Source organism: Mirounga angustirostris, unplaced genomic scaffold, assembly GCF_029215605.1.
Source record: "Mirounga angustirostris isolate CCGP_5_RB_7025 unplaced genomic scaffold, mMirAng1.0.hap1 SCAF_235, whole genome shotgun sequence".
Taxonomy (NCBI): Eukaryota; Metazoa; Chordata; class Mammalia; order Carnivora; family Phocidae; genus Mirounga; species Mirounga angustirostris.
In genome coordinates, this window is record NW_026991943.1 from 1 (window position 1) to 25,739 (window position 25,739).

At 36.6% G+C, this 25,739-nt stretch overlaps 1 protein-coding gene across 2 annotated transcripts in view; it reads left to right on the top strand.

Moving 5' to 3' along the window:
• Positions 1 to 2,863: 2,863 nt before the first annotated feature.
• Positions 2,864 to 25,739, top strand: part of LOC135363432 (alpha-mannosidase 2-like) — a 56,259-nt gene continuing 33,383 nt past the window's right edge. The window contains exons 1-3 of one of the 2 annotated variants that reach the window (XM_064583972.1): positions 2,864 to 3,168; positions 3,626 to 3,740; positions 4,949 to 5,016. In XM_064583972.1, coding sequence (XP_064440042.1) covers positions 3,110 to 3,168; positions 3,626 to 3,740; positions 4,949 to 5,016 — 242 coding nt within the window. In that variant the 5' untranslated portion in view covers positions 2,864 to 3,109. Of the gene's footprint in view, positions 3,194 to 3,625; positions 3,741 to 4,948; positions 5,017 to 25,739 lie in introns of both variants that reach the window. The other variant, XM_064583973.1, reaches the window with a different exon arrangement.

Sequence of the window (25,739 nt, forward strand, 5' to 3'; positions counted from 1 at the left end):
ATAGTGAGATTTCCATCATCATGCTCTAGTTTGGGTAACCATTCATTAGGATCATTGTAGAGGAGATTCCTATGTTGGGGAAGGAGTTTTGACTATTATTTCATTATGGCTTAGTTATTATTTCTTCCAGATTTTTTTCCTATCAAAAATGGTGTACTTCAATAATATTTTAAAATTGTTAAAGTGTGCTCTGATTTTCTTATAATACAGATTTAAGAAGTGAACCTCTTTTTTTAATAAATGCTCTCTCCCATATGTTAAAAGTGTATACAACATATAAAGTCAACATTACAGATTGATCCACAACTGATATCACTAATCATTATAAGTGTTAATTAAAATTTTAGTTATAGTATTTTGACTGCCTTTCTAGATATTTGAAAAACAAATTCTTGAGGTTTCATTAGTTGACTTGAATCCTTGAAAATATATTCATGGTAGCATCTTGAATATCTTCTCAGTTTTCTTGTGGCAAATGTATTTGGCATCTGTTGAGGTTGAGCTGGGCTTAAAATGGAAAACATTCATTGGCTGATAATGATAATTGGTTTTTCTCCCACAGAAGGCATTTTTTAAAATAAGGTCAGATCCTCCATTTTTTTCCTTTTCACCTGCTCCTGTCTTCTTGGTTTATTGAATTTAAAAGTGAGGCTTATATTCAGAAAAGAGTTCCTAAGAGGAAATGAAGAAGTCATTCTCCTATACTGTCTACCTGCTCTCTCTCTGGCTGCCATATTGAAAGAGACTTGGGTACAGGTCATTGAGTTTTTGCAACTGAACATTTTCTATCTCATAACCTTTCCAGAAGGGCTGTCATTAGTTCCTCCATATGTTTGGTTATGCTTTTAGCTTATAAAAACATCACCATACAAAATTGCATCTTAGAGAAAAAAGACAATAATTCTCAAATTATACTTGACATTTGTAAATTTGCTTTGCGAGCACTTCACACTTCATTGAGAAGTCATACACAATTATCAAGTCATTAGCATAGACATTTTAAGTAGGAAATTTCAAAACACAAGTTAGAGAGTTATAAACAAAGAGGCAGCTAGCATTGGGTGCTCTCTTGTTCTTAGACTGTTGACTGTTTATTCAAATGTTGGCAGAAGTGTCCCTGTGAACAAGTGTATGAGTTAAGGATTGCATTTGGCTGCTAGTAATAACAACTTAAAACTGAATAAATCCTATCCTACTTATTTTTATGCCACGTGGAAGAAGTCTGCAGGTCCCCAGTTCAGGTATAGCAGCTCTACAGTGCCGACAGGGGTCCAGACCCTTCTAGCTTTCTCTTCTGCCATCTAAAGGTGATTCTTACTTAGAGTACTGCTCTCAACAGTAGATTGAATGTTTATATAATTATCACCTGGAGAACAAGAATACATCATGGCTATTTGAAGGTTAATTCTAATCATGGCATGAAAAAATGAATTAGAGGGGGACAGTGTTTGTGATGGATGTTCAGCCTAAAAGTGGATAATGGGGCTATGTGCAAGAGAAGAAATGGTAATGAGATCAGTTACAGAAATATTTAGAATTCTGCCTATTTCTATGTTGTAGTTAAGGTAGGTAGGAGAAAAAAATGAACAAAGGGTAAGTATGAGGGCCCATATGTATAGATCAAACTTCACTGACAAACATGATAGTATCTGCCTGAAACAGTAGTAATGATACCAGAGTAGAAAACTGTGATTTCTAAGTGATGGTCCGGTTCAGTGATAATAAAATACGGGCATGTTAGAAAATTAGAGGCTCTGGGAAATCCCACAATGATGAATTGTTGAAACATTAAAATTTTGCTTTACCCAATGTTTCCCAAACTTATTTACTGTGTTTAGTCTTGTTTTGCTTTAAACAGAATGGCTTTATGCATCCTGAGAAAGCATTTGGGGAATACACTACCAGTTCTTAGTGCTTACCTCGTTAGAAGACTGTGCATGTGCCTTTAGGATACAAACATTGATGTGTGGCATTCCCTCAGTTTAAGCTCCAGTGCACTGTAATACATATAAGGTTTTAGCTGATGGAGAACATGACTTTTTTTTTTTTTTAAGATTTTATTTATTTATTTCACAGAGAAAGAGACAGTGAGAGAGGGAACACAAGCAGGGGGAGTGGGAGAGGGAGAAGCAGGCTTCCCGCTGAGCAGGGAGCCTGATGCGGGGCTCGATCCCAGGACCCTGGGATCATGACCTGAGCCGAAGGCAGACGCTTAACGACTGAGCCACCCAGGCGCCCCTTCTTTTTTTTTTTTTTAAAGATTTATTTCACAGAGAGAGAGACAGTGAGAGAGGGAACACAAGCAGGGGGAGTACAACATGACTTTTATTCTTCAGGTTCTGACAGCCTAATAAAGATTGCCATATAGATAAAAATAAACTTAAATCGAGGGGCTTGTTCCTATAACTGAATTGTAGTCACTCATATTGTCTTTTAGTCTGGTGAAAACACTTGTTATCACCTAGGAAAACATTTGAATAGACTAAGAAACTTAGCTGGATGATGGCCTGAACTCACATGCAGAAGACTTTAACACTATGTATGTATAACACATTTGCATAGTTAATTAACTTACTGATTGTGATCACTTACATCTTTGAAAGTAATCTCAGTGCTCTGCAAAAAGAAGTTATTTTTAATTCTCTTAAACATTTTTTTTGTCGTTGCATGCCAACAAAAATGTTCTTAACATGTAGGTCCAAAATTGCGTCCTGTATTGGGGAAAATAATATAATCACTCTATAAACATAATAGATTCAATGGCTGATTGAAAGCATGTTTAGCCAAGTTTTTCGACAGATTTCTTCAGTGGCTTTACTTAGGGTTACCTGTTCTATAAAGCTTTAAAGAAACAAGATGGAACTTGAAAAAAAAAACCTTCAAATTCTTTTCCCACGTGTAGTGCTTCAGCAATAGTTGATACTGTACCAAGATTATATTCCAGAATTGATCTTGAGTAGGTTGATTCATACGCATCTCTTTGGTTCCTCAGACATAAAAGTACAATTGGAATACAATTAACAATTTTAATGACCAAGAAAAGTAACAAGGAGAAAGACAATTTCATTATCCAGACCTGTGAAAACTTTCTCTTTTTTTGAACAAGAACATGAAACTAAAGTCAACAAAATATTTATTTGAAGTTTTCAGGAATTTGAGTTTTTTGAAGTATGTATACTGAACGAATATTCTTGTGAGTGACAGTTAATCTCATGCTTTCTTTTGCTGTTTCAACATTTGTTAAAGAATTTTCTAAAGTAAAGGACCAAATCACTTTTTTGGTAACAAAGCCTTAAAGCTATTGGAGTGGTCATGTTGAATATTCTTAGTATTTGGCATGATACTTGTAGAAAGTATCGGTAGTTTGATTAAGTTTACACGTTTCAGGTGTATACAGAAAATTTTCTATTTTAAATGAATCCTTATTAGTGAAATCTTTTGACTAACATTTTTTTCCTAAGTACTTAGTTCTGGGCAAAGAAGAGTCCGTTCATTATAGCTTCATTATAGGTTTCACTTTGTGAATACAGGGTGATGGTGGTTTGGCCATTATTAAAGAAACTGAAAATATTGTATACTGATGTTTGAATTGCTTCTCAGACCAGTAAAAATTTTTGGTTCACAGACTCTTTCATTCATTAACGAATTTGAAGAAGATAATTGGATATTCTGCACTACTTCTTATTTTGAAGGACAAAAACTCGTACAACTCTTACTCTTTTGATAACCTCCTAGACATGGTTAGTTGCTACCTTTTATATTATCATAAAAATGTGTGATTCTTTTGTTCTTGATTCAGAAAAGGGGGTGAGAAGCTGAGTGAAAAGAAACCTTGAAAAATAGTGATTTCCTTATACATGATTTGAAAGAATTTGTATCATTTTATATGAAATACCTATGTGTTCTTCTTTCCTGTAAGTGTGTCTGTATTTGATTTATGGTGTATATTTTGTTCTGACTAAATCTAAGCATGAAAACTAATGAACTTCATTATGTGGAACATACAGCTTTGAGAACACTATTAATATGGTACTGTAAGGTAACTAGACGCTGTAATTAGTTATTTTGCTTGGCTTTAATTAGAAGCCCCTGAATTGTCTTCTGGTTTCAGGATGAGCCCATGGAGCGCTGTGAGCAGTGCTCAGATGTGTGTAACAGCAGAGGAGCAGTTGAGGAATTAAAGACTAGCTATTAGCCCCACCTCTGTACCTGATTGCATGGGCCTGAAAAAGTTGCTTAACATCTGTGAGCCCTCATTCATTTATCTGTTAGATGGGATGATTCCTGCCTTGGCTTGTATCATGGTTAGGATCAGGGGAGCCAATAAAACAGAACATACTCTGAGAGGAAGAATATACTCTTCAGCAGCAAGGAAGAACAGTGGGAAAAAATGGGGGATTGCAAACCTCTTTAGACTTCGATTTGGCAACTCAGATGTTTTAAAACTGTAATATTTTATCATTAGAGTCTATTGTGAGCCATAGGCTTTGAAATTTTACATGTAATTGGAACTTACACATCTGGAATCCGAGATAGTAAGTTCAGTATTTTCATATACTGATGTTTGCAATCAAATTATGGTTACATATATTCATGTTGAAGTAAAAAATCCAATAAATGGACATACATTGCTTAAGGATATGAAACCTGTGATACAAAGGTAAAATAGTGAAACTTTTTGCAAAATGATCTTTAGAACTTTGATTTACTTGGTTCCTAATTGGACTCTAGTAGTCCGTGTAACACATGCCGTACTGAAGTCTAAAGACACACCCATAAAAATGCACACACAAAAGAATTACTTATTTTGAACTTTGATGGACCTTTATGTAGCTAGAAGGAGGACACTATTGTGTCCTTTTTAGGATTTTTGTAAGTACTATTACATAGCTAGTTTTGAAACTTAAGTTTTAAAAGTAAAATAAAAAATTTTTGTTTATTTTTACAGGATTTGAAACAAAACTCACAAGGTTCTCTACCACAAAAAACTGTAATAACACTGAGTGCAGAGCCAAGGTAAATACATAATTTCTCATACACTTTGCTACTGTTCTGACTTGACTTTTTTGCTTTTCATGTTTCTTTTCCCTAGCCAGGATATACTTTGAGGCAGTATTTTGTTTAATAAATTTATTAATTTAAAAAAATTTTTTGAAGAAATGGATTTTTCTCCCATGACTGTCATGTTCAATGTTAATAGTTAACACAGTGTTTGATACATTAATTGCTGAATGAACAATTACAACTATTTTTTTTACAGATATTTGGTATGGGATCATAAATATGATTTATGATTATGTTTTTTCTTAACCCTTTGTTAACTTATCTTTTCATTGATCCCTGATCCCATTTTTAAAATGAAGGAAGAAACTTAATTATGAAAAGTTCCTACTATAAATTGCTTACTAGATAACTGTCATTGTGCTGGCCAGACTGTCTCATTTTGGCATTGTGGATTTATGTTAAGGCAAATGGGAAGGGTGTTCAGTTGACCTGAAAATGGGGCGATTAATTGGTGGCTGCCTCTGATTTATAAAGAAATGTTTTGTGTTTTTATTGGTAATCATTTAACCAAGTCTTCTGTTTTAAATGACCAAATATCACTAGGTCAGTACCCACTATCCCCAGATACACACTATATTCTTATATAATATAACTTTTTGCTATCTAAAGTGAGAAATTTAGTATGTACAAATTGTAGGATAAAAAAAATAATTGTAAAGGATAATTCATGATTTTAGGTATTCTTTATTAGAATCATTTTAAAATAAATGGAATCAAAGTATTACAGAAAATTTACAATTGCTAATAAAATTGACATTTTGGTTACTCAGAAAATAAAGCCTTAGTTTGCTAAATCTCTTCAGGAAGTAGAGACTTAAAAATGTATACAGCTCATACCTTAGAACAAGAAGACAGGTATTTTTTAGTAACACTAAAGTATCACTAAAGTAATGGTAAAGAAATCCTACATTTCTTTCTTTGGGCCAGAAAAAGAAGGGATTAACTGGAAAAGACAGTTTAAGTCTCAACTTTGAAGTCCTGTTGCAGGCTTAACAGCTTTCAGGTTGCCAAGTCATAAGAGAGTAATGATACTCCCATTACAAAATGTTTTCTTTGTCTTAAAATATGTAATATTTTGATGTAGTTGAGGTTGTGTGGCTGTTCCTTAACTATTTTGCCCCTAATAAACTCTGGTATTAGGCATAATCCCCCTTTTTCTATTTTGGTAGGGGAAGATCTTTGTTTCTGCTGACTGTAAGAATGCCTTATGCTTGCTATAAATAATTTATGCCCCTTCCCCACCCCATTAGTCTTCCTCTGGGTGAATGGTAGGGTGGGTGGGATGGAGCCCTAATGGGTTACAAACCCTATGGCTTTTCTTCTTCCTCTATTGTCCTTGCTTTAGCCAGGAGTAAGTGGTATTTTAGCTCTACTTATGCTGGAGGAAGAAAGGAGATCCAGGTGTATTAACTAAGAAGAAATATATTTTGAGCTTTAATATTGAGGAGTTTTAATTATACATCAACGTAAATAGCATTTTGGGGACTATTAGTAAAATGATTGCTTTCTGATATTTCCTTTTAAACAGTTTGTATTTAAATAGTGTTCTTCATCTTAATATTACTCCTTCACAGTTCTTTTCTACCAAATGTCAGTGCTACTACTGTTTCTGTAGTTAGGTGAATTGGGAGTACTTAGGATTGTCAAGTTCTTATTTGTATCTTTATTATCTGTTTTGTACTTGAGGACCTCATGAATAGAACTACTTATACTTCTGGTTTTAAAATCTATATTTTACTTGTTAGCCACAAATAATCTGAGCTGATCTCTCAACAAAATCAGAGAAGAATGGAGGAATGACAGTGGCCTTTAAAATGGAAGAATTTCATAGTTTTATTTAGCAGATACTGAAAGTGATATCATTGCACTTCTCAGTCTTGAAGTTGAAAGTTTCAGGAGTATGGTCATGAGTCTTTCTCATGTTCTTCATGAGTCCCTATATAATGATCTAAGGCTTAGCATTATTTTGGCGATAAGAATAATTCTTGTTTGAGCAACAATTTATTAATCTAAATAAAACATGCATTCTCAGTGAGAGAGACATCCTCCTTAGGAGGGTAAAAATTGGTTCTTGGGGAGTTTGAAAAAAAGTATTTTTTTAAATATATAAAGCATAAAAATAGTACTCAATAGTACAATAACAGATATACTTTTAAGTGTATTAAAATTGTATGGGGGGATGATTAACAAAAAATGTCTAAAGAGTCTTTAAGGAGTTATGTGAAAAGTCTGAGAAATACTGATCTAACTCACACAATTTCATAGCTATTTTTTTTTAAAGTTTTTATTTATTTGACAGAGAGAGACACAGCAAGACAGGGAACACAAGCAGAGAGAGTGGGAGAGGGAGAAGCAGGCCTCCCGCTGAGCAGGGAGCCCGATGTGGGGCTCGATCCCAGGACCCTGGGATCACGACCCAAGCCAAAGGCGGACACTTAATGACTGAGCCAGCCAGGCGCCCCTAACTCACACAATTTCAATAATACATGTAAATGACTTTGATCATGCTGTTTGGCAACATTAGTTATAGCTATAACCTAACATAAGTTAGTTTGGGAGTCTTTAAAAAGGAGTGGCTAGGGGCGCCTGGGTGGCTCAGTGGTTAAGCGTCTGCCTTTGGCTCAGGTCATGATCCCGGGGTCCTGGGATCGAGTCCCGCATCGGGCTCCCTGCTCGGCGGGAAGCCTGCTTCTCCCTCTCCCACTCCCCCTGCTTGTGTTCCTGCTCTCGCTATCTCTCTCTCTGTCAAATAAATAAATAAAATTAAAAAAAAAAAAAGGAGTGGCTAATCTGCTCATGGGGATGTGGTACATATCTGTGAGCCTGATTGAGTTCACAAGGTTGGGTAAGCTCTATAGTATATGCATTCATAGTCTTTATGTGGAAAGAAGGTATAATTGAGAGTTAAAAGTTAGGGCACCCTGAACAAGTCATAAATTTTCTAGCCTTAAATAATCCTTTAATGTACCGAGGTGTTTCTTTTCCTCCAAGGCCCAATTGTAAAAAAAAAAAAACTGTAGTACAAAGATTTACAGGATTAGGGACGTGGAGGACATAGAGGATGGAAGGTAAACTCCTAGGACAGGCAGGGATTTCAGTCTCCTTTCAGTGTTTAGTACTTGAGGCAGGATGGAAGCAAATATCACTGCAGCACAGGACGCCAAATCATGTGTTTTGACAACGTGTGAAGGAACTTTTTTTTTTAAATGTGGATAATTTGAAATGCCACGGAGTATACAACTAAAATCTGAAACTTCTGTAAATCTGAAAATTTAATTTTTCAAGTAGAAAACTTTTAGTTTGAGAGCAATTTATTCAAACCCATTACAAATTTACCATTAAGTGCTTTTAATGTTTAACAAGGCGTTTATTGGTAAGGGATTTTTGGCCAGAAAAAAGAAGGGATTAACTTCAAATGAAACCACCAACCATGTGGAGACACAAAAGAAGTCCTTGTTTTTGGGGCTTGGGTGACTTTAGAGTATCAAACAGATATTAAAAGTACTCAGTTCCAGAAAAGGCACTCAGTACCTCCATTGTCATGTGCTTGTTGTAATGGTTCTTCCTGGATGGCTGCCCAGCACCTCTAATTTAATTTCCTCTTGTTTTCTCCATGTGTGCTTTCTTTTTGGATCCTAATCTTTATTAATAGCATCATTCTCTTTTTGGTTGTCTAGGTGCTGAAAAATAGTCTTTATATGGAAAGCAGGTACAATTAAGAGTTAAGAGTTAGGACACCCTGAACAAGTCATAAATTTTCTAGCCTCTAGAACCCACTTTGACTTCTACCTTTTCTTGTTCTTTTAAGTTTCATCAGCTGGAAAGTGTTTTGGATTTTCCCCTCTGCTCACCTCTGACATTCTTCGTCTCCTGTCTTCCTATTACTTTCTGGTTTTAAGGCCTCTATTATGATTTTTTTTTTTTAATGTTTTACTTGAACTACTGCAATGACTTCCTGCTCTTCTGTCTTCAGTTTCTCTCTGCCCCTGATTTATTGCATGTAGTTGTCACAGGAATCTACCCATAGCGGAACGCAAGAAAGACACCTGGGTGGAAGCAGCAAGGCTTCTCGGACCTAGCTTCAGAACTCCTAGAAGGTCCTTTCCGCTACATTCTTAGTGAAGCAAGTCACTAGCGTCAGCCAAGATTCAGGGGGAGGGAATTATTCTCCATTACTTGAAGGGAATGATGGCAGTCATCTTTGGAGACGGTCTACCACAGTTTATCCACTGGCCACTACAATTCACATACAATTCACCATGTGCACAATATTCCACCTCCTCCCACGATGCCAAAGTGCCATCCCATTATGGTACTGGCCTCAAATTTTCATCTAAATCAGATCCAAAATGACTCAATCATGTAACTGGGAATTGATGTTTTCTTATTTCTCTCAGTATAATAATTATTTGAAGTTAATTCTGCTAGACTGTAAACTCCTTGACAGTAGGAACTATTTCTTTTATTTATTTCTCCCACCATGCCTGTGGAATTGCAGTCAACATAGTAAGAATTGAATAAAGACTTGTTGAAATACAATTAATTACTGATTGAAGAGACTATTAAACTTCAGACACCAGATATGCGTAGACATTCTATGTGACGATGTGGTATCCTGGTATATCTTCTCTCCAAATAGTTCTTTCATCTAGTATTTGGAGTTTGGATGCCAGAGGGCTTATGAATACACTAAATAATACTACAAGCAAAAATAAATAACAACTCAAAGCTTTGAATTTGCTCAACATTTGGACAACTGTTCATTGGAGATTATAGAGTTTCATACCATGGGACCTGAAAAATTTTAGGTTGCCTCTCAGCATCATTGCATTCTTACAGAATTACCTTTGTTGAGATTGCTTTCTTGAAGGCTCTTTAGAATGGGTGGGTTCAAAAGATACTCCCAAATATCTAAATGAGTTGACTTGATCAGATGACTTTTTTTTTCTTTTTTATATTTTATTTAAATTGAAGTTAGTTAACATACAGTTTATTATTAGTTTCAGAGGTAGTATTTAGTGATTGATCAGTTGCCTATAACACCCAATGCTCATTACATCAAGTGCCCTCTTTAATGCCCATCACACAGTTACCCCATCCCCCCCACGTCCCCTCCAGCAACCCTCAGTTTGTTCCCGGTAGTTAAGCATCTCGTGTGACTTGCCTCCTTCTCTGTTTTTATCTTATTTTATTTTTCCTTCCCTTCCCCTATGTTCATCAGTTTTGTTTCTTAAATTCTAGATATTAGTAAAATCATGATATTTGTCTTTCTCTGACTAACTTATTTCACTTAGCGTAATACACTCTAGTTCCATCCACATTGTTGCAAATGGCAAGATTTCATTCTTTTTGATGGCTGAGTAATATTCCACTGTGTGTATGTATGTATATATACATACACATCTTCTTTATTCATTCATCAGTGAGTGGACATTGGGGCTCTTTCCGTGTTTTGGGTACTGTGGACATTGCTGATCAGATCAGTTTTTACACACAAGACTTTCTGTTGTTGCTGACTTAGAGTATTTGCCTGATTCTGCATTTTGTGTTTTTAATGTTGTTATCACAAACCATTCTTCTCACAGTAATTATCTATTAGTGTAATGGAATTCAAGACTTTAAATCATTTTTTCATCTGTTACCATATCATCAGTGTATTTTTAGACCAAATCACACTGTATCTAATCTTCCTACCAGTTGTTTAAATGTAAGTTTTAAATGAAGTAACCAAATTCACAGCCGTACAGTTACTGTTTGGAGTGGAATTTCTAGGGAAATAGAATTCTCACCATTCAGATTCTGGCAGTGTTATTTATTATAATATAGACCTGGTAGAGTCATTTATAGCTCAAGAACTGAGCTGAGATTCCGCTACTTGAACGAAAGTGGTTCTAATCTGAGCACGTGGCGTCTCCTGAGAGAGCTGTGAACGTCACGATGCACCTTACTTTGTACCTGGTGGTTTTTCTTGGGGGAGCTCGAACAGTGTTAGCAGTGATAACTGTGATGAGTTGTGTAAGAACTGTGCTTTATTGCTCATGGATCGTAACAGTGTGAGCTCAGATCTTGTCATGCACTAGAAAACTAGTACAGAAATGTCTTCACATTAGTTAGCAGAAAAATAAATGTACAAAGTCACAGAGATTGAGGGTTTCTGTCCTTGATAATGAAGGGCTGCCTTTTAACATTATCCCAAGGGAATTTAAAGTAATAATAGAATACATGATTTGACTAGGATTTGACACTCTGGATCCTCTGCAGGTTCTGTTATTATGAGAGACTTTAGAACTTTTCTTTTAATGGGGCAATTGTTAACTGAGAGTACTGGAGACTCTTAAAAATAAAAAACTGAGTTCTAGTCTAGTAGAGGTCTGTCTGGGTATTAATAGCATAGTCTATTTAAGAGTTAATGCTCATTACTGGTTTTGAAGGCGTTCCTAAACTCTCCTCTGAGATGCTTTTTTGTTTAAGTATTTCTTGCTTGTGAAAGGTGTTTGTGTGTTTTCATCTATGTTGCATCTGAGTTACATTTTATTCATTTTGACTTGTTTCAAGATATAGATTGACCGGTTCTCCAATTATCCAGAAACACGTTTCAGCCTGTGTGTAATGTGGGATATTTTTAGAAAGGATGTCTCACCCAAAAGACTTGAGTAGAATATAGTACATTACTTTAAGTAACCAAAAACTTCCTAGGGAGTTGGAGATACTTTCAACATGATATATTAGTTAATTTTATGTTATAACTAGTTTTAGAGCAATCATGTCTGGATCACAACATCAAATAATCTTATCTGGTGTTTGCCATTCTAAATCAGTCATTCGCAGGCTTGTCTTTTGCCTGACTTTTTTCAAGGAGATATAAAGGTCTCTGGGGGAGAGAATAGAAAAGGCCCTACCTTTCCCACAACAGTCTCCCTACCCTTAACATTTCTATTTATTTTATGATATCAGAAATGATGAGTATTAATTCCAGAAATACTGTTTCAGCCTTACATTGACTTAGATGAATAACACCTATTCTATGAAAAAACAAAAAAGTTGACACTTTGTTTTATGTGATGGCAGACTAGGGACTCTGAGACTGACTCTCTCAATTTCCTATTAAAACTCATGAAAACAAAGATGATGATCAACAATCAGAGGAACACCAAGTCTTGGTTTGACAGTCAGCCTATTGCCACAATTTAAGATATCCACAAACTATAAAGTTGATCAACTGGACTGGAAAATACAATTACTCACTGACCAGTGGTAAACAGTTAGAAATAATAGCTACATTGCAGGTCTCTAGAAGCAGGTGTGGAGATTGATTCCTTTTCCTTTTTATAATGTCTACCCCCAAAGCTTTGAAATTTGTGTACCTACCACCTAGAACAGAGAACTAATATTTTAATACAGGGACAGGGCTACTTTTTGAGGCTGTTAAGGAGATAAAGTAACTATTCTTTTCATTCTCTCTTCCTAAGATTTCTGTTAACCAATCTCCATTTAATTGGCCAACTAGATCAACTGATTCACTCCATTCCTTTTCTGTGCCCATGATAGCCTGACCTTGTCCCTAACAGGCCACTAGCTAGGGAAACTGGTACAATTCTCTCCCTCTGGTCTTTCCGTTGAATTGTATGATTATCATGAAACAATTATTTATTCCCAGATCAGTTGTTCTTGTTATTTTTCTTACACAATTTGATTAATTTTTATTGAACTGATGAATTATACAAAAGATTGTTTTTTTTTTAAATGAAGTTGGGTTCTTTAGAAATTTTCAACAAATGTGAGTCACTGGTGAGATGCCTAAAAAAAATTGGGAAGAAGTCATAAAGATGTAGAAGCAGTCTGTACTCATATGGCTTAATATTTTTTCAAGTGGTGAAATTCTTGGTCTGCTTTAGAAAAACCTAATCTGGAAACCATACATGATTAATCACATGCATGGTTATGCAGAAAATATGACACAGGACTCCAGTTAGTGGTCCCATAGTTAAACCAGAAGCTTTGCTCTTAATATCAATAGATTAGGAAATGTTATATATATAAGTATATATAAAACATATATGAAAACATGAATTATTAAGTCATATGTGTGTAACTTAAAATTGTACTACTTAAACTTTAACTTTCAAGTCAACTTTATCTCTTTCAGTTAATAGGTCTATTGCCAGCCTTAATCACACTTAAAAGAGGGCTTCCATTGTGTCTGTATTTCACAACCAATTTGGAGACTGAATCTGACAGAAATAAAATAGGCAGGTGCAGCCACTCTGGAAAACAGTATGGAGGTTCTTCAAAAAGTTGAAAATAGAGCTGCCGTACGACCCAGCAATTGCACTACTGGGTAGATACAAATGAGGTGATCCGAAGGGGTACGTGCACCCGGATGTTTATAGCAGCAGTGTCCACAATAACCAAACTATGGAAGGAGCCAAGATGTCCATCAATAGATGAATGGTTAAAGAAGAAATGGTATATATATATGTGTGTGTGTGTGTGTGTGTGTGTGTGTGTGTGTGTATACACACACACATATACACACATACACACACAATGGAATATTATGCAGCCATCAAAAAAAAATCTTGCCATTTGCAACGATGTGGATGGAACCAGAGGGTATTATGCTAAGCGAAATAAGTCAATCAGAGAAAGACATGTATCATATGATCTCACTGATATGAGGAATTCTTAATCTCAGGAAACAAACTGAGGTTTGCTGGAGTGGTGGGGGGTCGGAGGGATGGGGAGCTGGGTGATAGACATTGTGGAGGGTATGTGCTATGGTGAGCGCTGTGAATTGTGTAAGGCTGTTGAATCACAGACCTGTACCTCTGGAACAAATAATACATTATATGTTAAAAAAAGAGAGAGAGAGAAAAGATAGAAGGAAGGGAAAAATGAAGGGGGAGGGGGGAACCGGAGGGGGAGATGAACCATGAGAGACTATGGACTCTAAGAAACAAACTGAGGGTTCTAGAGGGGAGGGGGGTGGGAGAATGGGTTAGCCTGGTGATGGGTATTAAAGAGGGCACGTACTGAATGGAGCACTGGGTGTTAATACGCAAATAATGAATCGTGGAATGCTACATCAAAAACTAATGATGTAATGTATGGTGATTAACATTACATAATTAAATAAAAAAAAAAGAAATAAAATAGGCAGAAACAAGTGGGGAACTGATGGTAGAGCACTGACCTAGGGAAGTATCCGTTCAAGGAAATTACTATTGACAGTGGCATGGGCCAGAAGGATACCCATGATAGTCTTTGCTGAAGAAAGAATCCCTCCATTTGTTCACCAGAGTTGGCATAAAACAATGAATATACAGGCATAGCCACCTTGGATGGTAGCCCTTTGGACCTTTGCAATCAGGCTGGCTCTATGCATGTGGACTTACATTCCTTATTATATATTTTATATATTATATAACTTACTCTTCTCCATCACTGCATTTTTCTTCCCCTCCTTTAGGCATTATTAACAAACTGGTTATTTAATTTATTTATTTCTTGCTGTCTGTCTCCCTTGCTAAAATATTAGCTCCATGATGGCAGGGAACTACCTTGCTTTTGAATCCCCTGGCAAATCCCTTGCTTTTGAATCCCTTGCCAAATACTCGTCAAATAAACTAACTCTAGGTAAGAGAGGGGCTTTAATGCCAAAATAAAGACCAAGAGTACCTTTAGCATACACAGGGTCTGGATATCTGCTTCTGTGAGGGTAAGTAAAGGGAAAGTTATCCTAGCAAACCTTTGCAAAGGCTCTACAGAACGACAGAAAGTAGCGCTACATGAAGACTCAGAAGAACAATTTACCTTTTAAAATGATTTATTACAGAGACCAGGAAAACATTACAAAAAAACCTCTTTGGAGTTCTCAAAAAATTTGAGTCATGATCTCTAAGAAATCTGAAACGGGAAACAAAGAGCCGAGATGAAAAACTGGTGAGATGATACGGGGAAGGGACAAAAGGGAAGGTTATTGGTGGGGGCGCGATGAGTGAGCATCTTTACAAGTGATACTGAAGACTGAGGCCGACATTGTGAAAGAGTGTCCAGTGACACGAAAGAAAAAAACCCATGAGATGCTTTGCAAGAATGCAGAGAAAAGGAAGAGGAGTGGAAACAACAGGAGAGAAGATGATTGGTATGCAGGATAAGATTTAAACAAAAGACAGTGATTTTCTTCAGGAGAAAAAAATGGAGCAGAGACAATGATCAAAGACAGAACTGATGGAAAGTTTTCTGAGCTGAGAAGGTCTGACTTTATAGATAAAAGGGTTAAGTTCTGGGTAATACAAATGAAAAGAGGGTCACTCCTGTTATGTCTTGGTAACTTAGTCCAATTAAAAGGAAAGGGGCATATTGTAGAAGTACCCAAGCAGAAAGATATATACTGTGTAATATGGAACAAAAGCTAAACAGACTTAGGTTTCTTCTCTGTAATGAGAAGACTATAGAGTTTTTAAATCATTTTATACTCACAGTTATCTTTTGTATGTGAAAGCAACAAAAAAATACATTTTCAAATATGAAAACACAAAATGAACCATGGGTACTCTTCTTTTTGAATATTTTCTTGATAAAGTCAACTCAGCTGACTAATATTTGAATCAAAAGTAAGAAGGCCTTGAAAATAATGAGACATCGTGAAATGCAGATCATGACTGGAAATTTGGTTACCGGAACTGAAGCTAGGGATGTACTGTAGAAAAAGCTACAGGAATATAGATCTGTGACTTCAGATTATGTTAACATCTAAAAGAGGTGGAGAGTCAAGAGCATATAAGAGATCTTAAATAAGTAATTGTTTTGCCTCAGGAAGATTTAAAAGATAAAAGCTCCTGGTGAGAGTGATATTTCCTACTCAGTTGCCTTCATTTATTGTCCATGTACTGGTGACTCACCACATCCATATCTCTTCTGAGAAAAGTTGGCCAAGTTCTGCCCACAGGCCAGATAGGTAGCTCCGTCGGGATGGTCCACCTGTACCTCCATTTCAGTGCGTATAAAACTGAACTCCTGGGGCACCTGGGTGCCTCAGTCATTAAGCGTCTGCCTTGGGCTCAGGTCATGATCCCAAGGTCCTGGGATCAAGCCCCACATTGGGCTCCCTGCTCAGCAGGAAGCCTGCTTCTCCCTCTCCCTCTGCTTGTGTGTGTGTGTGTGTGTGCTCTCTCTCTGTCAAATAAATAAAATCTTTTTTTAAAATTTTTTTTAAATTAAAAATAAAACCGGATTCCTACTCTCTACTCAAATATTCTGTGGTCCTGAGCTCCTTAATAAAATTTCAGCATCATCATCCAGTTACCTGGGCCTCAATTTTTGAGTGATCATGTATTCCAGTTTTTCATTAGTGTCCCCTTCAGTCCCTGCTCATCTCTGTCTCTTTCACTTTCTCCTTGTACCCAAACAAATACCAGGTCTCTTCATTCTACTTCCTAAACGTATCACAGTTTTGTCCGCTTCTCCTTAACTTCAGTACCAGTGCCCTCCTTTAGGTTGCTACTGTCTCTCCCCTGAGTGATGGCGACACTCCTGTAACAGGTGTCCGTCCCTCCCTCATACATTTGTTGGAGGAATTAAATAAGGTTACGTATATGAATTTTATAGTGTAGAATCTGGTACTTAGTAGGCATTTAACGGATACTAGCCATGATGTTTGAGCTGCTCAAAACTCTTCTTTTGTCCACTGCCCTAAGGCTAAACTTACAGACTCTTTAACTTGAATTATGTGTCTACATTTTGGTTTCTCTAGCATCATCTTTCACATTACCCCAGCCTGCACTCTGTGTTTCAGCCCTTCAACTATCAATTCTCTTAACATGCCGTGTTCTCTTACTTCTAGACCTTTGCTGCCTGGAAACAAAACAAAACCCCCCTACCAGCACATCCCCAGGCGCGCACGCACACACACACACACACACTCTCTTTGCCTGATTGACCCCTGGTTATCGTTTAGGACTCAGCTTAAGTGTTACATTCTCTGGAAACTTTTTCCAGTATACTTGAGTCATATTAGGTGTCGTTCTTGTATGCTCCCATGGGACTGTGTGTCTAACCACTGTTGTCCCACATAGCACATGTATAATATTCCTATGAAGATGCTTGCTATAAACCCCGTGAAGGCATAGGTTGGGTCTTATTCATCATTCTTACATGACACCTAGCAGTCTGTCTAGAAAGTAACCCAGTAATACGTGCCAGGAGCGTTCAAACTAGGCATTGCACTGGAAAAAATCGATCCTGTGTAGAGATGAAGAGAACTGTGGGCAAAACCTTTCTCTCAGCTTTATCATCTGAAAAAATACTTTAAAAGACTTAAATGTTCAATAATAACCATCGAGGAATTGGTCAAATAAACTATGTTCATAAAATTCTATATAAAGAAGATGCCTGTGCTAGCATGTATTTTGTAATAAAGAGCATAGGATTGGTAAATTCTGAGGCTTAGCTTAAGTTTTTATGAAATCTGCCTTTCACATTCCATGGAGAAAATAAAGAAGACTCGCCTGAATTAAAGAAGTTATGAATGGTTGAATGAAATAAGAAGTACTTGGTATACAAGAGATGTTTGCTGATTGATCATTAAAAATTGTGGTAGAGAAGGTGACAATTATGAGAAGTTACGTGTAGTAATTGATAGGCAGTTAAGGACAGATTTAAAACTAAGCATCCCTCTGAGGAAAAGTATGTTTGTAGTGATCAATCTTTATGGGAAAATTTTTGCTTTAGGAGAATCATCTTGCATTCAGTATTACCTTCTTTTAAGATCAATAGGAGTTTTGGGTACTTCAGTATAATTTGTTGTGGGTATAGTGTTTCGCTTCAGATTGCATTCAACTGCATGTAACAAAAAGCATGCTACATTGGCTTCCCAAGAAACCAAGTTTCAAAGTAGTAGGTAGTCCGGGCCTTGTGATGTGTTCCATGAGGTCATGAAAGGACCAGGCCCCTTTTACCTCTCAGCTCTGAATTAGCCTGTGGTGGTTCTCATGGTTTCAAGATTGTGCCTGGTTCTCCAGACATTGCATTGTGTTCCAGCCAGGAAGGGGTAGGAGGAGCAAAGGATGAAAGTTATGCCACTTGAGTCTGCTGACTTTTATTAAATTGAGGATACAATAATTTTCTGGGAAGCTCCACTTGCTGAATTCTAATTATATTTCATTGGCCAGAACTGTGTCACGTAGCCACAAGCATGGAGAATCAAGGGCTTTTTTTTTTTTTAAAGCTACGATTACTGTCTTCCTGAGTAAAATTGAGTTTCTGTCAGGAAAGGAGAATATGGGAATGGCTATTGGGTAGGCAACTAGCATTATCTACTCATTAGGTTCATTAACTAGACGACTCAGGCCAGCTACCATATTTTCTGATCATGGACTACTCTTCCCTCCCCTCTTCCTCTCAGACTGGAGTTGTATTCTGCACACTGTGGAAACAGGTCTGTGCTGAATAAATCAGTCCTGGATGCTAGAAGCTTCTTAAAATCCTGTTCTCAAGACTCTCCTACCAGTTAGGTAGTAAAATCATATCTAACACAATTATTAAAGAAACAGATTTTCCATTTATTCTAAAACCAAAACATAATTAGATATTGTAAAATTAAGAATTGGGATAGAGATAAAGTAAAAGCATATATGTCCTGTTGGGATTTGGGGTATTCATATATAAAGAAAATATTCTTAAATGTTTACTGTTTCTTAGTGACCTATTTAGGGTCATGTTAAAAGATACTTATTCCTTGGTTCAGATAGTCAGCCATTCAGTGACAGATTTATTTTGTGTTCCTGCCTTTGTCGCACTGTGCTGGGATATGTTCATGTTCTCCTTCCCCTTTCATTTCTTGTGTTTTTTTGTTTTTTTGTTTTTTGTTTTTTTCTTTTTCTTTCTTGTTCAGAACCACAGATAGGGTGTCTTCTATAAGAAGTCTATGCCTTGGACTGCTTGTATAGCCTACCTTTAAATAAAATCCTCAATCCTTTACCTGAAATCTTTTGTGAATTCAGAATTTTTATTTTCTAGGAACATAATATGCATATATGGCATATTATTACATAAATATTTCAGTCTGGGACAGGGCTCATTAAATAATTTAAAATTTCTGAATATTAAGATCAAGTGGAATAAATAATTTTATGTGGCTTCATGTCAGTTCAGTTTAGGTTTTGCCACCAAATGAGTTTTGAAAAAACCTGATTTTCAGAATTTTTCAGATTTTGCAGATAGAGACTGTAGAGCTATATAATAAAGGTTTGGAAGAATTATGAAATAATTAGTTTAAAGTAATTAGCAAATTCCCTAATAAAGGCACAGTACAGGAGAAAGCACCATAACTCTTCTGACTTGCATTGGATTGTTACTAGCATCATGCTTAAGTGCCTCAACTTTTCCTCTTTGTCCAGCTTCCCATCCCTTCCAAAAATTGAAAAATGTCTGTCTTTCAAGAAATTTTTGCAAGTCAAGTGGTGCTGACTTTTCACCCTCAGTACCACATTCCCGAAGCACAGAGGTATTTAAGTGCTAACTTTTCTTCTTTATAAGAGTCCTTTCCTTGATTCTGCTTGTCTACTAGTGTTCTAGCCTCTTGAATATTCATTAGGCTTCCTCGTTATCAGAATTAAAAAAGAAATTCTTATTCCTTTCTTGCACCTCCTGAAAAAATACTTTTTATGGTTTTGTGTTAGGCAGTTTAAAGTTTATGATAGGCAGCTTTAAATAATATAACTATATTTATTATATATACATTTTTACTGTCACTTAGAAGTTTGAAGAAAATATTTATCAGTAGGCTACCATCATTCTCACATACTGATTTCTGAAAGATTTACAACGTGGTCAGAGTTTGTCTCCTTAGTGCTTTCAGGGCATGATATCTTAAATCATTCTTTTCATCAATTTTATGTGAACTTGAAAAGAATCTTCCTTCCCAGGCCCTTATAATTAGTCTACTGTGATTTTGTTCCTAGGTACAAAATTATTTTAGATTTTATTAGCTTTAGATTTTATCTGTGGAAGTGGCTGAACAGACTGCATTTAAAATGATAGTTTTAAGTTTTATTTCTTGAAAAGCAATGGCAAAGTAGTTATGTGTTCAGTGAACACCTGCTAAATTGCCTGGTTAGTCTGTGTTTTAATTGCCTTTTTATTGTTTATACTTTAAATCAAACTTTCTTAACTAGCTGCGTGGTTCTAGTTTGTTGTCAGATTATTATACAGTGAATTAAGTTTATACAAGGTGTTTTAGTTGTGTGGTTTGTCTAATGAAATCAAAGCGATTTTGTTTGTTGCTTCCAACATCTTGCAATTACCTCATCAAGGATCATAATTGGGAGAGTGCAGAAGATGGAGAGGAAAAATGTGTGCCCTCTGTGTGTTGGATTATGATGAGATATTTTGTTACACTGTGAAGGCAGAGTTAGCATGGGGACTACCAACTGTAATCTGGGAAGGATTATAATCATTTCCAGTTATGATATTTGGAAATGCATAACTTGGTAGAACTTAAGAAAAACTTGGGAAAGGAGATGAGATAGTGGCAAAGAAAAGCTGACGTTAGTTTTGCTGTATCTGCCAGGTAATGCAAATCTTGAACGATCCTCTTCTGTTATTGCTGTAATGCCAGAGGTTTTCCCCCCGTTAGTTGGAACTGTGTAATGCACCATGAAAGAGAGAAAGTAAATATCTGGACTACGAGTCATTTTTAAAAGTGATTTGTATTAGGGTTGGGCAGGGGGGAAGTGATGATTAAATGAGAGTCCTTAGCTGTTCTGTTTTGTTTTGTTTTCTGGTTTCTTGCACACTCAGTCCTCTGTTCTCTCTCTTCTTTCCTCCCCGTGTCCATTATGTCTTCTGAAATTGCTGAGACAGAGCTAATTAACTCAAAGCAGTTCACAGCATAGACTGAAGTGATATGGCGTATTTCAAAGTCTTCTGTTCTTCTGAACCAGATTTTTTTTCCTTCTAAATGCAGATTAATAAAGCGTGCACTACAAGAGGAACAAGGAAAAGGATTTTAGTGAAGGTATCCCGACCCTGAAAAAGTCAGGAAGGGCTTCAAGCCCATCTTGGACTTCAGAACACTTCACAACTTTGTGGTAAAAGAAAAATTTTAAATAGAGCCTTTGGACTTATTTATTTCATCCCTATTTGGAGAGCAGCATTATTTTATTATTTTCTTTTATTTTAGGCAAGAATATTGTATGTGAAATTAGGCTACTTTTCAAAGTAAAACATACCTGGGTTTTAGGGGTTTTTGTAGGTGCTTAAAATATACTCAAAGTATTATAGGTAGTTGGATGGCTTGTGTGTTTTTCTTCGAATCGTGTTCTTTATCCCTTGTGACATTGTGTTTGCCTTCACTGTAAGTGATGTTTTCTCTAGTGTTTTGTATCTTCTTCAGTTGGTTCATTGGATTGTAGAGTAGAATGTCTTTCCCAGGACCAATACTGTGTCTAAAAGTGTTTTGAAAACAGAAAGTGGTTTGTGTTTTGTTGTTTTCATCATTTTACCTCTTATATGATGGCTCACTTGCATGGAGAGACATAGCACCAATATAAAGTTTTTTTTTTTCTTTTTTTCTTTTCACCTGAAAAACCTTACACAGGATAGATTTCTGTTGTTGACAAAGATCTACAAAGGGAATACAAACATATTTGTCGTGTCTGTCTTTAGTAACAAAACAACTTTATTTTACTGCATTAACTTTTAAGGTCTTTTTATTCATGAAAATCAGCCTGTTTATGTACAACATGTTCCTCCAATGTTACAGCATTATAGTTATTGGAGAAATGAAATTTTCTCCCAGTAGATGAAAATTACATTTTGATTGAACATCATTCCTTATGCAGTCACCCATAAATATAATGCCTTCTGCTGTCTTTTCAGAAAATGGCTACAGATGTGATTTCTGAATTGACAAGAAAATTGAACATCTTAATGTTTTAGGTAAAGCAGATGGTATTTTTGTTTAAGGCAAAACTCTCTCATAGTGAAAGCAACTTAATTGGTGACAAGACTCTTAGGGTCAGCCAAATTATGTACAGCTTTTGTATCTGTTTCTTATTATTGCTTTAGTACCAAAGGTCTTAGAATAGTTGGAAAGGAGTATTTATCCTTCTTATTGCTGTTTTCTCTTATGCCCTTAAAATAGATGTAAGGTTTTTCAGGCCTGTTTTATTTATAAAAGTTGTAAAATTGCATGTTGATTCTACTTTGGTTATATTTTGGCTTTTAGAAGTGCTTTCCCCATTCCTGAAATATGTAGTTGTACTTTTGACAGTTAACGCCTTATAATATTGAGTTGTAGCTATAACGAGTATTTGCAGCAATAAATTCTGATAACATTTATATACTATTTTGTTTCCATACCATTGAGCTTTGGGCAGCTTTCATGGTCAGGTGCCTAAAAAGAGCACCGTATTGTGAAAGGAGCTCTGGACTGAGAGTCAGGGGCTCATTCTAGTCCCACCTCTGGCACTAACTAGCGTCATTTTTTTGAAACCTAATTCCATTTGCTACACGTGCTGGGAGAGAGGGATCCGAAGTAGGTGATAACTAGAGTTGCATCTAGCTAACAGTGGTTTTCTCGTCTGTTAACACCTAAATCGTATATAAAGCATTCATTTGGATAAACACTACGAAAGGAAGTTTTTATGTAGAAAACTCAGCTGTGGAAATTAAGCCAGCTTGTCCAATAACTGGGACATAGGAAACTATTTTCCAGAATAACACCACAATTGCAAAATGGAGACTTACTATAGCAATTCCTTTCCTACCACCTCTTATAAAGAGTTAGAACTTACTGAAAGAACAGCTTGTGTTGTCATTACAGCAGCTCAGGAAGGTAGCCTCGATTTCATCTCAGAGAAACTCCCTTAAACCGCAGTCCTGCCATTGGAGGTGATTAGAAGGTTTCCGAGTGAAGGCTCTTTATGGGGTGAATACAGAGCACTCTGATGAAGCAGCAGACCGAGAGCCTTGGGGACATGGGGACTCTGATGGGACTCTGAGTGCTGCGGACGGCCCATCTACTTCTAGCGCACACACTGGAGGGAAATAGGACCACCCTCCTTACCTGCAAGGTTCGGTTCCTTGGAGCCTGACTGCTTGAATTTAAATCCTGGCTCTCTCACTTAAGTGGCTCTGTGTCCGTGAGCAGGATACTGAACCACTCTACACATCTGTAGATAGGTATGATTCAGGATGTCACAAGTTAGTTATGAAACTGAGCGGAGTTAATTCAAGTGAAGTACCTCCTGAATGCTAGGCAGTGTTCCAAAGGCAAATTAAGTGCAGCTGCTGGTGTAGTCGGTATTGTTGTTATTACCATTTTGGCTGAAAAACTCTATACCACCTGCTGAGTCAAATTTACTCTGAGTTAAAAATAGCAAAATTATTTCTTTATGGTAAAGTGCTATTTATGAATTACTGCGTTGTCTATTAATATTATAAACAAGCATAATTCTCTACTCAAAGTAATATTTTCTAACAGACAGCTTTCTAGAATACTTACTTAACAATCACATACTTTTCATCTAAACCAAGAACTTGGATTAGAAATATTTTGTGGAATCCTTGGATTTGAGATAGAAGGTATTCTCAGAAATTAAATACTTAGTTGACAATAGCAATTTTAGGTCCCGCTACCATACTGTTTCATGAAGGGCAGCTTCACATTTGCTTTTGAATCTTGTCCTTGCAGAAATGGCTGTTCATAGGATGATAGATTCGTAATATTTTTGTCCCATAAATTTTAAGAAATATATTTCCTATAGTTAATTTAAGAAATTAACTATAGGAAAAAAATGCTGAAATAATGTGTTAGGAAGATCAGGTAACATTTATCCCCTACTTGTATTCAAATATAATCCTAATTTTCATTGTAGAGAAAAAGAGTGTTCTGTTCCTTACTGTTCAATTTTTTTGCCTCTTATAGATGAGACCGTATTTGCTACTTAATCAACTGGAAGCTTTCAGAAAACATCATTTTTTATTTTTCCCCCTACAAATATAAATTCCATTGTCTGGTAATTAAAGAGAAGCAAGACTGTTATTATACAGTTTCTGGAGAAACTTTAATGGGGAAACAGTTAAATATTTGCCTACTTAAGAAGGCCTCTTTCATAAAAATAGAAAGGTTTTTAAACTGGGAGGCCTTGGAAAGTATATGAAAAATCTTGTGCATGTGTGCATGTCTCCAGGGAATGCAGTCTGTGTGAGGTAGTCAAAGATTAGAAAATAAACAGAATTTTAAAAGGCTAGGAATAACCACCTTAGTCACTGTAAGGGACTGTCAATCATTTGTTTTTCACAAAGTACAGGTTCAGGGTTTTCGTTGTTTTCTTCGTAGTGTTTGCTGTGAGCACCTGTGCTGAGACAGTGGGGTTGGGCACATCAGGCCTGGTGGTCTGTGGATGAGGAAGTGGGAAGTCATCCTCCCTGGGAGGGACGGTCAGACAGCTGGATACACTTTATTTCAGTCTTTGCCTGGGCCCAGGTCCAAGGACCCCAAGTTTTTCTCATTGATCTTTGCCCCTCTCCACCCAGCCCTCAAGATTTTCTTGTATGCATTTGGTGGTAAAAAGTCTTTGTGCTACAAAACCACAGCTTAGCCCTCATTTTCAAGAGGAATAGTATAACCTGATGTGTTAGTCTCCTCCTGCTGCTGTAACAAATTAGCACAAAGTTAGTCTCTTAAAAAAAGCACACATTTATTGTTTTACAATGTTGGCGATCAGAAGTCCTAAGTCAGCTTCACAGGCCTAACAGGTTGGCAGGGCTGGTTCCTTCTGGAGGCTCTGAAGGGAGAGTCTGTTTCTTTGCCTTCTTCATCTTCTAGAGGCCACCTGCATTCCCTGGCCTGGGGCCCCTTCCCACATATTCCAACCTCTTCTTCTGTTGTCATGTGGCCTTCTTCTCAGTTGGACCTTCCTATATCTCTCTTATAAGGATCCCTGTGATTATATTGGACTCAACTGGATAATCTAGGAAATCTCACCATCCCAAGATCTTTAATTTAATTGCATCTGCAAAGTCTTTTGCCATATAAGTTACTCATAGGCTCTGGGGATTAGGATGTGGACATCTTGGGGGAGGGGGGAATGGTAAAGTATTCTGTCTGCCATACCTTGAAACCTGATTTTTGTATTTCCAATGGATAAGTAGCTCCTGAATTTGGGATAGTTAATTAAAAAGCATCAGGATAAATCTGTGTGATGTTCCTCAGGCACCTCAAATTCAAGAAGTCTAAACCTGAATTTATCACCTTCATCTTAAAACTTCCTCCCACTACCCATCCTTAGGTGTTCGATCCTGGTTATTGGCACTCCTATCATGTCTATCCCCCCCTAACTGGAAACCAGGAGCTGTAGATTTTTTTTTTTTCTTCTCGTTTTACTCGGCCTTCTCCAAGGAATCCAAAAAATCCTACTGATAAGATATCCTGCCTGTTTCTCAGATTTGTCCCTCTTTTTGTATTTCTATCACTCCTGTAACTTCGGTCTTCACCTTTCCTGCCTGGGTTATTATAGCTACTTGGTTGGTCTTCTGCTTTTAATCCTGACTCCTTAAATCCTTCCTCTACCTAGCAACAGGAAATATCTATTCAAAATGAATCTGACCATGTTAAACCTTCCAGTCACTCCCTGTAACTTATATAATAGGGTCTGTGCTCCTTATAA